This window comes from Sarcophilus harrisii, chromosome 1 (assembly GCF_902635505.1).
Source record: "Sarcophilus harrisii chromosome 1, mSarHar1.11, whole genome shotgun sequence".
In the NCBI taxonomy this organism is placed as follows: domain Eukaryota; kingdom Metazoa; phylum Chordata; class Mammalia; order Dasyuromorphia; family Dasyuridae; genus Sarcophilus; species Sarcophilus harrisii.
The window spans coordinates 711,129,180-711,146,718 of NC_045426.1; the positions used below are offsets into that span (position 1 = coordinate 711,129,180).

General features: G+C 40.0%; 1 protein-coding gene across 1 annotated transcript; it reads left to right on the forward strand.

Annotated features, from left to right (window-relative positions):
• Positions 1–2,795: 2,795 nt before the first annotated feature.
• Positions 2,796–15,812, forward strand: LOC100925069 (zinc finger protein 883). The gene is made up of 5 exons (XM_031949009.1): positions 2,796–3,580; positions 6,453–6,523; positions 11,606–11,732; positions 12,258–12,353; positions 13,220–15,812. The coding sequence occupies exons 1-5, from the start codon at positions 3,499–3,501 to the stop codon at positions 14,947–14,949; spliced, it is 2,106 nt and encodes a 701-aa protein (XP_031804869.1). The 5' UTR covers positions 2,796–3,498; the 3' UTR covers positions 14,950–15,812.
• Positions 15,813–17,539: the final 1,727 nt, after the last annotated feature.

Sequence of the window (17,539 nt, forward strand, 5' to 3'; positions counted from 1 at the left end):
TTAAAAATAGGGTTTTTTTTTTTCCCATTATAGGCAAAGACAATTTTTAACATTCATTTTCTCCCTCCCTTTTTGTCCTCCCTTTTTCCTAAAATGGTAAGCAATTTGATATAGGTTCTATGTATGCAATTGTGTAAAAAATATTTCCATGGTTAGAAGAATTGCATATATTCAACCTATATTGAATTGCTTGCTATCTATAGGAAGGGGTAGAGGGAGGAAAGGAGAGAAAAAAATTAGAACACAAGCTTTTGCAAAAGTGAATATTGAAAACTATCTACATGTATTTGGAAAAATAAAAGCTATTAAAATAATAAACAGTTCTCAAGGATGCGTGATTTCCATACTGCCCAGACAACGTCAGCCTTGCAGAGATATATTCAGAAGGCAGGTTGAAGGGTCAAAAACTGGAGAAGAGTAAAGCTGTTGCACCAACTAATCCCAGTTCTAAACTTCATTGACTGACTTAAAAATTTTTTTCCCAGGAACTTTGTGTGGCAAAGAAGATAGGGAATGTTTAGCCTATCAATAGAAAAAGAAAGGAAATTAAAAAAAAAAAAGAAATCAGGGATTTACTTGCAACTTCTGTGGGAGTAGTTAAGTCCCTGAATTGTTCTGGGAACTCCTTTATTTGGGATGGCTACTGTGATCTCCAAAGAGCCATGGATACAGCCCACGTTATGATTTTTTAAAATATATTTTAACTTTACTTCTTTTGACTCTGTAATTATAAGGCCTACATATGATGAAAAAAGTAAAATAAATTTCTATATTATATTAATCATAGTTGTGAAAGAAGAATCGGACCAAAAGGGGAAAAAACCCACAAAAATAATAAAGTGAAACTACTATGCTTTGACCTGTAGACTATAACAGTTCTTTCTCTGGATGTGGATAGTATTTTGCCTCATGAGTCCTTTGTAATTGTCTTGAATTATTGTAATTGCTGAGAAGTTAAATCATTTATACTTGATTATCACACAGTGTTGCTGTTACTGTGTCCAATGTTTTCTTGATTCTGCTCATTTCACTTTGTATCAGTTCATACATGTCACTTAAGTTTTTTCTGAAACCTCCAGCTCATCATTTCTTATTGCATAGCAGTATTCCATTACATTCATATACCACAGCTTGTTCAGCCATTTCCCAATTGATGGACATCCTCCCAATTCCCATTTTTTTGCCACCACACAAAGAATTGCTATATTTTTGTACATGTAGGGTAAGGCCTTTTCTTTTTTTTATGATCTCTTTAGGATTCCATCCTCTTAATGGTACTAAAGAGGGAGTGTACTGTGTTCCCTTAAAATTATCCTTCTGAAACTGTGTTCCCTTTTGAGTCTCAGGCCCTCCTGGGAAAGCATATCTTCCCAGATAATTTATCATTTGGGGGTTCAATTAGAAATCTTGGTCAAAATCAACAATTGGATATTTGGGCCAGATACCAATAAGCATGGGAACTTTGACTTTCTTTTCAGCCTGAAACCTGAAGCCTCAAGACTCCTTTTTAAAGGGCAATTTCTGAACTCTTTGCAGAAAGTCCAAAGCAGCTTGCTCTGCTTCTAGGATCCTGCCTGCTGAGATCTCTTCTCAGTGCCAGCCTCCATTTCCCTAATAGGACTTTGCCACTAAAGAACTCAATCTTTTTTTTCCCCAGGGACAGATGATTTTCTTTTATATTAAAAAACAAGACAAAAAATAAAATAAAACCCCCAAACAACCCCCCAAAACAAACAAAAAAAACCCAGATTAAATAAAATTTACAGTGAGCATACTCAGCAAACATCTGTATGTGCAATTAAATACTGTCTGTTACTGCAGCACGAACCTCAAACAATATAATACAAGTGTTCTAGGGGGCTGGGGTGGATAGAGGAAGGGTAGGCACAGGTTTTAACTCATCGATAGGGGAGACAAGATGAGGGGAGGTGAAAGGAGGGGGGAAATCAATTTATTTTTTTCAAGAAGTCAGTCTCTTAGCAAAACTGGCTTCCTATCCAACAATAACCTTCCATTTTTGCCAATTAATATTTCGGGTTCATGAATTCTTTCATGAAGAGCCTGCTTCAACTAGAAGGGGATTTTTAACAACTCTCTGACCGCCACTAACCTCATCACTATTGAGGGATCAAAGGGTAATGTCCTTTGGACATAGCCCCAAATTGCTCTCCAGAATGGTTGGATCAGTTCACAACTCCATCAAGAGTACATAACTGCCCCAATTTTCCCACAGCCTCTCCATTGATTATTCTCCTTTGCTGTCATGGGTTCAGGATGATGCTTCAAGAGTTGTTTTAATTTGCATTTCTCTGATCAAGTGATTTAGAATATTTCTTCACCTTTTATCAGTTTTAAATGATTTATATTCTTAGAAATTTGACTCAGTTCTGTATATTTTTGAGAAATGAGGCCTCTTTCGGAAACACCGGCTGCAAGCTTTGTTGTTGTTTTTATTGATCATGTCAGAGGTGGGGTAGTTCCCACCAGGGCGTTCCACAGCTCCCTGACCCCCAGATTGTTTTCTGACCTCCAGGGTCGTGGATGTTCCCTTAGGATGACTCAGAACGACTCAGAACTGCCGCATTCTCACACCTCATCAGAAGGAGGGCCAGAGCCCCCACGTGGAGGCTGCAGGAGACGGGGAGAGATCCCGGGGGATGGCCCCGCCCATCTCTCCGGACTTCGGCGCATGCTCACAAATCTGTACCCGTCCAACTAGGTTTCCCAGAAGGCTTTGCCGTCCAGAAGGAAGTGCTTACCATGGCCCCGCCCCCTTCCCTTTCGTAACTTCCCTTCCTAGCCTCCTGGTTGGCACCGGAAGTTAGCCACTTCCGGATCTCGCATCGCTCTCGACTACCTGGACTCTTCTCAGGCCTCTCCTTAGTGAGGGCTCCGGGACTGGCCTAGGGCTGACCCCGCTGGAGAGCGAGGTAGGTCCCGGTGCAGCCTCGGGCGCCAAGTTTCCCAGCTTTCCTCCCGCTATATAGAAAGGTGCGGGGGACAAGGCGGGCGGCGTGCTTGCGGGCGTTGTCTGCTTGCCGCTTCCATTGGACAGATGGGGAGGCGGGCTAAACGCCTCATCCAATCAGAAGTGACTGTTGCTCTTCCACGCTCATTTCTCCGCCTTCTCCCCTCCCCCCGGTCTCATGACGTCACCGCTGACGTCACGACGCTCGTGCTCCTTTGTAACTGATACCTAGTATCTGACTTTGGGGCCAATGAAAAGGAGGCTAACTTTGGTACCCCGAGGCAGTTCTTCTGGGTCCTGAAGCTTCCTGCCGTGATGCAGTCCCCATCCCTCCTCCCATGTTCTAACCAATCACAAAACATTTATTAAGCGCTTACGAGTACCAGGCATCGGATCAAGTACTGGCGACACAGAGAAATACAAGAGCCAGCTCAGCCCGTGCTCGGTGGGAGAGACAACAGGAAACGCCTGCGGACAAGCACAATGCAGAATGATGAAACATTTATTAAGTGCCTTCTGTGTGCGAGGCGATGTTTTCCAGTACTAGAGAAAGAAACACAAAAGTCCCTGCACCCCAGGAGTTTACAGTCCTATGGGAAAGACAACAGGAAGGTGGGATTTAGCTGGTTCTTGAGAGAAGCCAGTAGGGAAAGCGTTCCCAGCATGAAGAACAGCCAGTGTTCCTGGGCTGACAAGGACACAAGAGCAGTAAAGCGGAAGGAGAGTGTAAGGGGGGTGGGGACAGGTAGGGGGCTCTGTCAGCACTTGTTGACCCATATTGATTTCTCAAATAAAAACCCGTGCAGAAGATTCTAAAAAGTGGGGTTCACTCCTCATCCCCACCACTCCTTGTGCTTTTGAGGTCAATTTCTGGATTCCCGTGAAAGGACATCTGACTGCTCTGCTTGTTTCATTAATAGACGCAGCTCAGTGTTCTGGTCTTGAGATCCCATCTTCCACTGTCCTTTCTTCTCCTTTATCCTCCCCTTTTCTTCCTTTTCTTGTCCCCCCTCTTTCTTGGCTTTTTCTTGTCCTCTCTCGGGCTCTGCCCAGTTCATTTCCTCTTCCACTTATTCCTTTTGCCCCTTCTTTTTTTTAACACCCTCTCCCATCTTCCCACTATTCTTCTTTGTCCTGTTCCCTTCCTTCCCCAGCCTCCTCTCCAGTCTCTTACCTCTCTCCCCACCTGCTTTGCCCCCTCCTCTCCCTAATGTCTTTCTTCTAGTCCTTCCCCTTTATCCATCCTCCTTCATCTGACCACACCAGCCAATCCTCTTCTCCCATCCGCCCTGTCCTATCCCTTCCTGTCTTCTTCCTCCTTTCTCCCTTTCCTATATTCTCCAGAGACCCTCTGGAATCCTTTCCAAGTCTTAACAGTCTGTGTTTCCATCTCTCTTACTCTTCCTTTTCTCTTCTCCTTCCTTTCCTTTACACATTCCCCCTTCCCTTTTGTCATCTTCCTTTCCAAACCCAAAGTCATTATCTTCTCTCCAGAAACTCTTTTTCTACAAATATGACTATTTCTGTTGAGCACATTATCATTTTCCCATTCAGAAGATTTCCAACCTTAAAGCAACTCTAGCCCTGTCTCATTCCTTTCCCTCTATGACCAATCAATAACAAAATCTTGGACCCATAGATTTAGAAATAGTTCTCTGACTACAGAAGCCGTCTATTTATCATCATGCCAGAAATAACAATAATCATCTATGAAATACCTACTAAGCCAACCAATGTGCTTAAGGCAAAAGACAAAAATCCAACAGTCCCTGCCATTTATATTCTATCAATGGAAATACCATGTAGACGTATCACTAAGCTCAAAATTGTTGTTCAGTTGTGTTCTGACTCTTTGTAACCTTATTTGGAGTTTCTTGGCAGAGATGCTGGAGCAGTCAGCCATTTACTTCTCCAGCTTACTTTACAGATGAGGAAATTGAGGTGAAGTGACCAGTCCACAATCACCCAGTGTCTGGTCTTATCTTTTCCCTACTCACATCTGGTGCTCTAGCCATCTTGCTCCTAGCTGTCAAACTCAAACTCAAAGTTGTTTATAATAGTTTCTAGCAGGGAGATGGGGAGGCTGAAGCTGGTGGATCCCTTGAGTTTGGGAGTTTGGAGCTTCAGGAGCTTCTGCTAAGGCAGAGGGGGGGATCCACATGAAGTCCAGACTCAGTGTGGTGAGTCTCTAGATGTGGAGAGCCACCACGCTGCTCCAGGAGGGGTCAGATTACCCAGCCAGGAAATGGAGTATGTTAAAAGCTTCCACGCTAGTTATTTTGGGATTGGACTTGTAAGTAGTAACTTCTAGCCTGGGCAAGCTAGAAAGATTTAATCTCCAAATTAAGTAAATTAAATTTGTATGCTAAAAGTAACTGAGATATTTGGAGCAGGGGGTAAAGAAGGGATCATTAAAAAAAAAAAAGTAGGGAGCTTAGCTTTGAAGGAAGCTCAAGATTCTACAAGGCACATGTGAGGAAAAAGTGGGTTTTATCTTAGAGATGCTGGAGAACCACTGGAATGTTTTTAGATGGGATCGATGTGGTGAGCCCTTTAGAAAGGGCCCTTTGGCAGTTGGTTGGAGTATGGAGGAGCAAGGAAGAGACTTGAGATAGAGAAACCAGTTGGTGATTGCAGTAGTACACAAGAAATGGTTAAATAGAGTGGAAAGGACGAGAGATGGTGGCATTCTAATCTAGACTTGGGAATGGATGGGCATGCAGGTGGGAGCAGTTAAGGCCTGGCATCCAGTACCAGGGTGTGCCCCTGAGGGATGCCCAGGGAAGTGCCTCCATAGCCTCTCCTCTATGTTATTGCCTTCCCCGACCCGTCTTCAAAATGACTTTGAAAGTGTGAGTCTCTCCCCTGCTCGCATGTACGTGAAGCACAAGTGTCTCAGCCTGGTGCAGAAGGCCGGTCTCACTTTAGCTCTAGTCGATCCAGACTTAATTCCCATCATTACTCGTTACCAATCTAAGCTATTGCCCAGTGTTGTCAGCTAAGACTCAGTTGGGATTTTCTTTCTATAAATGTAACCTGCACAGAGAGGAGCTTCCCACAGATTTCAGACCCAGCTACTCCCCCTTCCTAAATATGGCCTTCTGTCTCCAGGTTTTCCCACAGGTGCCCACACCCTCAGGGCCTGGAATGCCCTTTGGATGTCTGCTCCTCAGGCACCCCTTCCTCTCACTCCCACTGGTCAGTGCTCTCTCCTTCCACAAGCTGTCTAGTGTCTACTTTGTGCACGTAAGCTTCTTGAAACGAGGATTTTGTTCATTTCGGTCCTTATTTCCCCTACATGCCCTTGCACATAGAAGGCACTTACTGATTCAATTGTTATTGAATTCAATTATATTTTGGGAATAGCTCACAAGCTCCCTCTGCTCTGTGTCTCAGCAGGTTGGTATGTGAGCGTTTCTGGGTCCGAGCTCTGGACAAATCAAGGAAGTGCCAGTCCTGCTCACGGTGTCCTTTTTCTCCCTAGGTCCAACTTGGGAGAACTCTGCTGAGGTGAACACAATGGCTCCTGTGCTCTTGCCCTCCAGGGATCACCAAGTATGTGAGAGTTTCCTGTTTCCTGAAATAAAAATCTTGGTTTTCACTTTATATACATGTCTTTTCCATTTCCAATAACCCAATAAACTCGGTCTTTCAAAGACTCATAGATTTAGTTCAACTCTCCATATTTTATTGTATTTCTTTTTTTAGAATTTATTTTCAAATGTGTTTCAGGTTTTTTTTTTTTATTTATTTAATAGCCTTTAATTTACAGGATATATACATGGGTAACTTTACAGCATTAACAATTGCCAAACCTCTTGTTCCAATTTTTCACCTCTTACCCCCCCCCCACCCCCTCCCCTAAATGGCAGGATGACCAGTAGATGTTAAATATATTAAAATATAACTTAGATACACAATAAGTATACATGACCAAAACATTATTTTGCTGTACAAAAAGAATCAGACTCTGAATTATTGTACAATTAGCTTGTGAAGGAAATCAAAGATGCAGGTGTGCATAAATATAGGGACTGGGAATTCAATGGTTTTTAGTCATCTCCCAGAGTTCTTTTTCTGGGTATAGTTAGTTCAGTTCATTACTGCTCCATTAGAAATGATTTGGTTGATCTTGTTGCTGAGGATGGCCTGATCCATCAGGACTAGTCATCATCTAGTATTGTTGTTGAAGTATATAATGATCCCCTGGTCCTGCTCATTTCACTCAGCATCAGTTCGTGTAAGTCTCTCCAGGCCTTTCTTGAAATCATCCTGTTGGTCATTTCTTACAGAACAGTAATATTCCATAATTTTCATATACCACAATTTATTCAGCCATTCTCCAACTGATGGACATCCATTCAGTTTCCAGTTTCTAGCCACTACAAAAAGGGCTGCCACAAACATTCGTGCACATACAGGTCCCTTTCCCTTCTTTATAATCTCTTTGGGATATAATCCCAGTAGTAACACTGCTGGATCAAAGGGTATGCACAGTTTGATAACTTTTTGAGCATAGTTCCAAACTACTCTCCAAAATGGTTGGATTCGTTCACAACTCCACCAACAATGAATCAATGTCCCAGTTTTCCCACATCCCCTCCAACAATCATCATTATTTTTTCCTGTCATCTTAGCCAATCTGACAGGTGTGTAGTGGTATCTTAGAGTTGTCTTAATTTGCATTTCTCTGATTAATAATGACTTGGAGCATCTTTTCATATGACTAGAAATAGTTTCAATTTCTTCATCTGAGAATTGTCTGTTCATATCCTTTGACCATTTTTCAATTGGAGAATGGCTTGATTTTTTATAAATTAGAGTTAATTCTCTATATATTTTGGAAATGAGGCCTTTATCAGAACCTTTGACTGTAAAAATATTTTCCCAGTTTATTGCTTCCCTTCTAATCTTGTCTGCATTAGTTTTGTTTGTACAAAAACTTTTCAGTTTGGTATAATCGAAATTTTCTATTTTGTGATCAGTAATGATCTCTAGTTCTGCTTTGGTCATAAAGACCTTCCCCTTCCACAGGTCTGAGAGGTAAACTATCCTATGTTCCTCTAATTTATTAATAATTTCATTCTTTATGCCTAGGTCATGAACCCATTTTGACCTTATCTTGGTGTACGGCGTTAAGTATGGATCAATGCCTAGTTTCTGCCATATTAGTTTCCAATTTTCCCAGCAATTTTTATCAAACAGTAAGTTCTTATCCCAAAAGCTGGGATCTTTGGGTTTGTCAAAGACTAGGTTGCTATATTTGTTGACTGTTTTATCCCTTGAACCTAATCTATTCCACTGATCAACTAATCTATTCCTTAGCCAATACCAAATAGTTTTGGTAACTGCTGCTCTATAATATAATTTTAGATCTGGTACAGCTAAGCCACCATCATTTGATTTTTTTTTCATTAATTCCCTTGAAATTCTTGACCTTTTGTTTTTCCATATGAACTTTGTTGTTATTTTTTCTAGGTCATTAAAATAGTTTTTTGGGAGTCTGATTGGTATAGCGCTAAATAAATAGATTAGTTTAGGTAATATTGTCATCTTTATTATATTTGCTCGCCCTATCCAAGAGCATTTAATATTTTTCCAATTGGTTAGATCAGACTTAATTTGTGTGAAAAGTGGTCTGTAATTTTGCTCATAAAGTTTCTGATTTTCCCTTGGCAGATAGATTCCTAAATATTTTATATTATCAGTAGTTACTTTAAATGGAATTTCTCTTTGTAACTCTGACTGTTGGATTTTGTTAGTGATATATAAGAATGCTGATGACTTATGTGGGTTTATTTTATAACCAGCAACTTTGCTAAAGTTGTGGATTATTTCTAATAACTTTTTAGCAGAATCTCTGGGGTTCTCTAAGTATACCATCATGTCATCGGCAAAGAGTGATAATTTGGCTTCCTCATTGCCTATTCTTATTCCTTTAATCTCTTTCTCAGCTCTTATTGCTATAGCTAGCGTTTCTAATACAATATTAAATAGTAACGGTGATAGTGGGCAACCTTGTTTCACTCCAGGTGTTTCAGGTTTTTTGAACATCACTGTCAGTCCCCAGCATCTCCCTTTCCTTCCATCTCTAACCCAATTAGTTAAACTCTTCATTCTAGCAAAGAGATTGGTTAAGCCAAAGTAGTGAGTACCTCAGGCAAGTCTATCAGTGTTTCTTTCTTCTCTACCATGGTCGGTCATCCTCCATCCTGTGGAATTGTGGTTCACCATTGAATTAGTTTGAATTCAGAAGTCTCTGAGAGTTGTTTTCCTTTATACCATTAGACTGCATTTTTATCATTGTATATTAATTCTGCTTTCTTTGCTCTTCTTAATTTGAAAGAAGTCTGTCCTCAATCTTTCTAAATTCCTTACATTCATAGGATCAAAGAATGACAATGCATTCATTAAACATATTAAGCACTACCCATTGCCTTAAACACCCAAGACAGGAATACAAGTGAGACAGTCCCTGCCTACAAGAAGCTTACGTTCAAATAGGGAAACACAACACATACGTGGTTGCTCTGAATCTCTCCCTGATTCAGCCCATCTTCCACAAAAGGGATTTTCTTATAGCACAGGTCTTCTGATCTCACCCCTACTCTCTAAACTGTGGTGGCCCTATGGCCCTTTATGACCTCCCTCCCTCCAGCTCTCTAGACTCTTTATCCCTTATCATTCTTCCATAGGTACTCTGCTCCAGGGGCACTGGCCTCTTGGCTGTTGTAAGAACATGTCTTCTACCCCTGCAGATGTTTCCTCCTCAGCTCTGAAGCTTCCTTTAAATCCCAACTAAAATTCCATATTCTGCAAGATTTTCTTAACCCTTCTTAATTCCAGTGCTTCCCTTCATTAAACTTTCCCATCTGCTCTGTGTAGAGCTCACTTTGTATTTATTTATTTGTGTGTTGTCTCCTCCAGTAGACTGGGAGTTCTGGAGGGCAGGGTCTTGTCTTGTGGTAGGTGCTTAATAAAGTTTATTGATAGAGCCAAGATTCTTTGTTAAAAGATTTTCTCCCAGTTAACCATTTACCTTTTAATCCTAACTGCATTTATTTTGCTTATTCAGAATTTCAAAAATTCCTTTTTACTTTTATGATAATTTCTATTTGCCCCCTCCCCCCATAATCATGAAAATTATCTCTTTTCCTTTAATTTACTTACGACATAACTTTTGATATTTAGGTCTTGTATTCATTTTTAACTCGGTGGCAGGAGGAGTTGGGATGTGTTGGTCTAAGCCTAATTTCCACCAAATTACTTTCCAATTTTGCCATCTTTTTTGTTAGTGAAAGAATCCTAACCCAGTCACTGGTGTCTTGATTTACTAAACACTACCATTTTGTTTCAGTGATTGAATGTTCTGTTTTAACCAGTACAAATTAGTTTTGTGGATTGAGTGAAGAAAGCAAGGAAACATTTGTTAAATATTTACTATTTGCTAAACACTGAGTATACAAATAGTAAAGCATGATTATCCATGTTCTCAGGGAATTTACATCCTGACCAAACTTTTAGAGCAAAGGAAAGGATTCCTTGGTCTTGAGAGTGAAGCTTAGGGTGGATGAGATGTGCCATTTCCTTTTCCAGCTCCTTTTATAGATGAGGAAACTGAGGCAAACAGTGTATTGCCATGATTTCCCTTGGGATTCTTGACCTTTTTTCCCAGATGGATTTTATGAAGTAAAAGCTCTTGGCTTCAAAGTTACCTTCCCTAAAGTAGGTTAGAGAAGATGCAATGAGATAACAAATCCTCAGGAAACAGGAGTCTAGGAACTTTAAATAGAGAAGCCTACAGCCTAGGATGGGGCCCTCAGAAAAGCTGCCTACCAAGGCTGCCATCTAGAAGGAACCGGTGTTTCACTGCCATCTGCCCAGGCCACAGCTAAGAACTGCAGCCATCACCCATAGTCATTCAAGTGGCACAGGCCCAGCAGAAGGCACAGGGCACTTGGAGGAGCAAGAGTAAAAAGGGCACCTGAGGAGCGAGGCTTTTCAATCCTGAAGACGGGAGGGTCGCACCTTCCAGGTATTTGCCCAGCTGCCATTTGGAGGACACAGCATGGGGAGGTGTGTGCCATAGTGCCCAGAGCCCTGGGCTAGAAATCAGGAAGACTGGCTTCCTGAATTCAAATCCAACCTCCGACACTGATGGGCCATGTGATCCCAGGCAAGTCACTTTACTCTGTCTATAAAATGAGCTGGAGAAGAAAATGGCAAGTTATTCTGGTATCTTTACTAAGAAAACCCCAAATGGAGTCAGGGACAGTTAGACAAAGCTGAAAACAACAACATGCGGGAGAAAGATTAGGTTGGTAATGTTTGGTCTTTAGAGATAGAACAAGAAAAAATGGGGAGGGGGAGTTACCAAGAGCTAAGTTTGGGTTCAGACTCTGAATAAAATTCCTAAAAATGAGGGCTTTCTGAAAGTAGAATGGGCTTCTTTGGAGGTCTTCAGGAGGAATCTGCAGCCCCACATTTTGGGGAAGGAGCAGAGGGGATTCTAAGGCCTCTGAGGGTCCATCTCTCAGGTATTAGATTTAGTAATTCTGTTAAAAACCAACTGTATTCATCCTCCCAAGTCCATAAAAAAGGGAAATTGGGAATGCAGAACTATATTTGGTATTTCAGGAACTGGTGACATTCAAAGATGTGGCTGTGGAATTCACCCCAGAGGAGTGGGGGCACCTGCACTCTTCTCAGAAAGCATTGTACAGGGATGTAATGCTGGAGAACTACAGGAACCTGGTCTGCTTGGGTAAGAACAGCCTTCCCCTTTGCTTCTTATTCTTCTCATTGGAAAGATTTTGTTTCCTTCATTAATAGCTAGCATTTATGTGACACTATTTGTATAGGTTTTCCAAGCATTGTGCAAATGTTATCTCATTTACCCCTGGGAGAGTGGTTCTGTTACCCCCATTTGTACAGATGAGGGAACTAAGGCAAGCAGGTCTAAAGTAACTTCTCCAGGTCACACAGGTAATAAGTGTCTGAGGTTGGATTATAAGTCAGGTTTTCCTGACTTCAGACCCAGTGTTCTGTGCACTCTGGCATGCCACTACATGCTTTGGATTCTTTAGTAAAGGGTGATTCTCATCCAGAAAATAGATATGATCCATTCTTTTGTGGACTCAGGATTGGGAACTTGTTAACATGTTTTGTTTTGTACCAGTGGAAGGAGGCAGATTGAGGTCCAGCCCTCAATCTTGTGATCTGGTATCTCCGAGATTCTTCCCTTCACATTCTGAACTGAACCTAACACCTTTCCTTTTTCCACTGGTAGGACTGGCAGTCTCCAAACCAGGTGTGATTTGCCAGTTGGAACAAGGGAAAGTACCTTGGATGCCAGAAGATGATATTCCAAGAACCCCCTATCTAGGTGAGTCATTACCAACACCATTATAGCTAATCATTGAGGGGAACTAATTTTGAGAATGTTGGATCAGAAGATCTTCAGACTCCCTCTGCCTGGGAAGATCAGCAGAAGCAGTTGGTGATGAGCTGTTTTGGCTTATCTGCACTGAAATGAAAAACTTTCCTGACACCCCTTTACTCATATGGACCTCCATTCTCAGATATGAAGAGTGTTTTTAGGAAAAGTTAACTTGCTCTTTTCCAACTTGCTTTGTTGTTCTTTCTCAATAGCCATTCTACTTCCCTTCTTTATTTGTTCATTGTCCTTTTTTAACATGTCCCTTAACACAAAATACATATTTTGATGTATTATTTGTGATAAAGCTATCCAATTAGCTTACAAGCCACTTTCTGGTCCATTTCTTAGTAAGCATTTTAAAAAGGTTGTGCTGCTGTAATAATATGTTCCACATAATGTGAAATGTGAAGGACTTTGGGTGCCAAGCAGTAACTTGGATATGATTCTAGAAAATTAAAGGGAACTTTGGGAATTTTTTGAGCTGGGGAGTGAAATGGTCCAACTTGTACTTTCAAAATACCACTCTGATAGCGTGATAAAAGATGCTATGGGGAAAAAAGATGAGATAGACTGGTGGAATTGAGACCAGTTATAAGGCTGTCACCAGGAAATCCTGGTGAGAAGTGATGAGACCCTACACTAGGTTAGAGAATGATATAGTCAGAGCAATGCAAAGATATCTTGTGGAGGTAGAGTCAACAAGACTTCACAAGTATTTGTGACAATAATTTTGGTTAATGGTGGAGAGAAAATATAGACCTAAATGTTAGACAGAAGAAATAAAATATTTACATTTTAAAATTTTCTTTTAGATTGGGATACTACACCTGAAACCATGGAGTCAACTCCAGAGATGGACATCTCTATGGAAGAATCATTCCAAGAAAAATTCACAAGGAATAGTCTCTTTTTTTCCAAGTTTGGAAAAGCCTGGGAATATAATGCCATCTTAGAAAAGGGAAGTGAGGAGAAACAATCAAGAAAAATTAAAAACACCCCAAAGAAAAGTCCTAAAAAAGGGACAGGACATGTATATAATAAATATAATAGAGGTTTGTACATAGGACCAATCCTTTTCCCTCAACATAGAGTATCTGTTGAAAAGACCCTCCATCAGTGTGATGTTCACAAAAAGAACTGCAGATTCTGTTCACACTTGAATAAATGTAATACTGACTGCTCAAATAAGGTTTTTTCTAAGTTGAATGAATGTGAGAAATTCTTTAATTGTAATTCAGACCTTAATGACAATCATATAATACATCCTGGAGTAAAACCATTTAGAGGTAATGAATGTAATAAGGTCTTCCCTAATAACATGAACCTTACTCAACATCAAAGAATTTCTACTACAAAGAAGCCTAATGAATGTAATGAATGTGGAAAGGTCTTCAGTCAAAAGACAGGACTTACTCGACATCAGAGAATTCACACTGGAGAGAAACCATATGAATGTAATGAATGTGGAAAGGCCTTTAGCCGGAAGACGGGACTTAATGAACATCAAAAAATTCATAATGGAGAGAAACCTTATAAATGTAATGAATGTGGAAAGGCCTTCCGGCAGAGGATACGCCTTGTTGAACATCAGAGAATCCATACAGGAGAGAAACCTTATGAATGTAAGTCATGTGGGAAAGCTTTCCGGTGGAGCTCAGAACTTACTCGTCATCAGAGAGTTCATACAGGAGTGAAACCTTATAAATGCAATGAATGTGGGAAGACTTTCTGCCGGAGAACGGGACTCACTCAACATCAGAGAATTCACACGGGAGAGAAACCTTATACGTGTAAAGAATGTGGGAATGCCTTCCGCCAAAGAATACGTCTTATTGAACACCAGAGAATTCACACTGGAGAAAAACCTTATGAATGTAAGGAATGTGGGAAGGCCTTCCCCCGGAGCACAGAACTGACTCAACATCAGAAAATTCATACTGGAGAGAAACCTTATGAATGTACTCTATGTGGGAAGGCCTTCCGGTGGATAACAGAACTTAATGAACATGAGAGGGTTCACACTGGAGAGAAACCTTTTCAGTGTAAAGAATGTGGGAAGACCTTCCGCCAGAGAAGAAGTCTTATTCAGCACCAGAGAATTCATACTGGGGAGAAACCTTATAATTGTAATGAATGTGGGAAGGCCTTTCGGTGGAGCACAGACCTTACCGAACACCAGAGGATTCATACTGGAGAGAAACCTTATACATGTAAAGAATGTGGGAAAGCCTTTCGTCAGAGAGCACCACTTGCTCAACATCAGAGAATTCACACTGGAGAGAAACCATATAACTGTAATGAATGTGGGCAGGCTTTCCGCTGGAGCTCAGGACTTACTGAACATCAGAGAATTCATACTGGAGAGAAACCATTTAAATGTAACGAATGCGGGAAAGCCTTCCATCGAGGCACACATCTCACTCAACATCAGAAAATTCATACTGGAGAGAAATCTTATCAGTGTAAAGAATGTGGGAAGGCTTTCTGCCATAGAACACCTCTTGCCAAACATCAGAAAATTCATACTGGAGAGAAACCTTAAGAATGTAATGAATGTGGGGAATCCTTTTGCCAAAACAGAGAGCTTAGAAAACATCAGATAATTCATGCCGAACACAAAACTCAGGAAAGAGGAAAGGGCTTCCAAGATTAGCTGATTGCTTACTCAATATGAGTGGGTTTGCACTAGGGGAAACTTAATGTAATGAATATGGAAAGTTCTTCCTTGAGAATAAATATAGGAATTATACTGGAGGGAAATTTTGTGAATGCAATGATTTTGCATTTAAGTAGCATGAGCAAGAGTTCAGCCAAAGCACATAATCACTTAATATTAAAGAATGTAAAAGCAAATTCATATAAATGAAGCAAATTCCTGTCTCATTTCCAAACCTTTTTCTTCTTAATACTACATGTATTTCTTTAAATCTTATGAAGACAATATATAACAATTTTTTTTTTTTACCTATAGCAAAGGTATTTATTAAAATAGTAAGAACAATGGTTATATATATATAAAACCTGGGGGATGCTAATTTACAAAATTAGAGTGTGTTTGTGGGAATAGTGACCACTAACTTGGAATATAATAGCAGTAAGGCATGCATTTAAGGAAACACATGCTCCTTGTATGATAAGTACTAGCAGTCCTTTCCTTTTAGAGCTCTTTCCATATCTCGAATCTTTATTGCTAAGGCCAGTATAACATATTCTTTAGGGAGAAAATATATGACTATCTCATAACTGCATCCTCTAAAATCCCCAAAGCTATCACTCCAAACTGTCTTCTCATCATAGAAGAATATCTGTGATATTCTAAGGCTGAATCTTTGGCTTGTGCCTTTAATTTTATTATTTCCATACTACTCCAGATCTTTGCTCCAGTACACATGCTTGCTCGCTCGCTCTCTCTCTCTCTCTCTCTCTCTCTCTCTTTCTCTCTCATTCTCTTGCTATCTGTCTCTTTCTTTCTCTAACCTTCTTCCTCCCTCTCCCCAATCTTTTTACTCTTTACTGACTCCTAGCTATGCACAGATTTAACCCAATTCTCCCAATACCAAAACAAAAACAGAAACCCATCATTCTCATGTAGTTATACTTTCCCTGCATTTACCATGTGCCTTCTACTCTTTACTTTCAAAATTCTTTAAAAATTTTCTTATACATGTTGTCTCTAATTCTTCTTTCTCACCACCACCATCTTTACAATAGCTTGTAGTTTGATTCTTCCCAACCACTCACCTGAGTCTGCTCTCTTAAAAGTCATCATGGACTTTTTAATTACAACATTCAATAGCCATATTTTCAGCCCTTTCCCTCTGAAGTCTTGGACACTATTAATTGCTACCTCCTTTTGAATACTCTCTCCTTGTCTTTAGACACAGTATACTTACTTGATTCTCATGATTTTATGTGATTCCCTCCTCCCTTTTACTGGTTATTGTTATGATTTTTAGCCCTGTAAGGGGAATGTTCCCCTATGATTTTGCCTTTGGACTTTTTTTCTCTTGTGACTCTTTTTATTGATGATCTCATTGAACTTCCATTGGGGGAAAGCCCAAACCAGCCATTACTCTTTCTCTAGACTTCAGTACAATTACCCCAAGTTGACATTTCCTTCCCCCATCCAAGTTTCAGCTTTTTTTTTTCTTTCACTTTCCCATCTATATTTTGCTTTCCTACATTAGAACGTAAGCTCCTTGTGGTCAGGAACCTTTTCTTTTTGCTTGTGTTTGTATCCTCAAGGCTTAGCCTGGTATATAGCAAATAACGAATGCTTATTGATTTACTGAGAAAAGATTGTCAAAGGTGTGTCAGAGGCCAAAGTGGGAAAAATATGGCACAGAGAAGGGATATCTTAAGTAACAATTTTTTCACCTCTGCTTTTTATAGAAAAGTTTCACCAACTTAAGCTTTATTTGGATCTTAAAAAGAGAGAACCAAACAATGCAAAGAGGCAAATTTAAATGTGATGTTAGGAAAGCCTTCCTAACAATGCAAGCCTTCCAGAATAGTTTCCTTAACATGCAGTGAGCTTTCTCTTACTGGAGGTCTAAAATAACACACTTGTGAAGTATATAATAGCACAGATTCCACTTTGCCAATGGGTTGGATTAGATAGCTGCTGAAAATCCTATTTAATATATCAAATTTAGACATGATTTCTACATCAGTAATAAGCAATTTTCTGTTAAAATAGAATCAGATTTCTAAATTCCAGCCCTGTGGAATTTAGTGATTATCTTGTCCAGTACCTCCCTGTTCTAAAACTTGAAGAAAGTACTTATGATAAATGGGCTTGAAGCTCCTATATAGGGTATAAGGCTTGACCTCATTCATTATTCTTGATCCATGTTTCCCCCATTTTTCCTTTTTTTCCCCTTGACTTCCATCTATGGTACTTTATTTTTTATTAATGTAAACAATTTAGTGAAAGCAATATGATTTTTTGGGGGGTAAATTTTTTTAAATGTCAAACTTGAATACAAAATGAGAAAAAAAAATTGCCATGTACACAGCAGACCATAAGAAAGGATTCAGTATAAAACAATACATTTTCATTTCAAGAAAACCTATATAATAAACATTACATATTGTTTTCAAAGCTGCCCAACTTTTATTTGCTTCCTTAT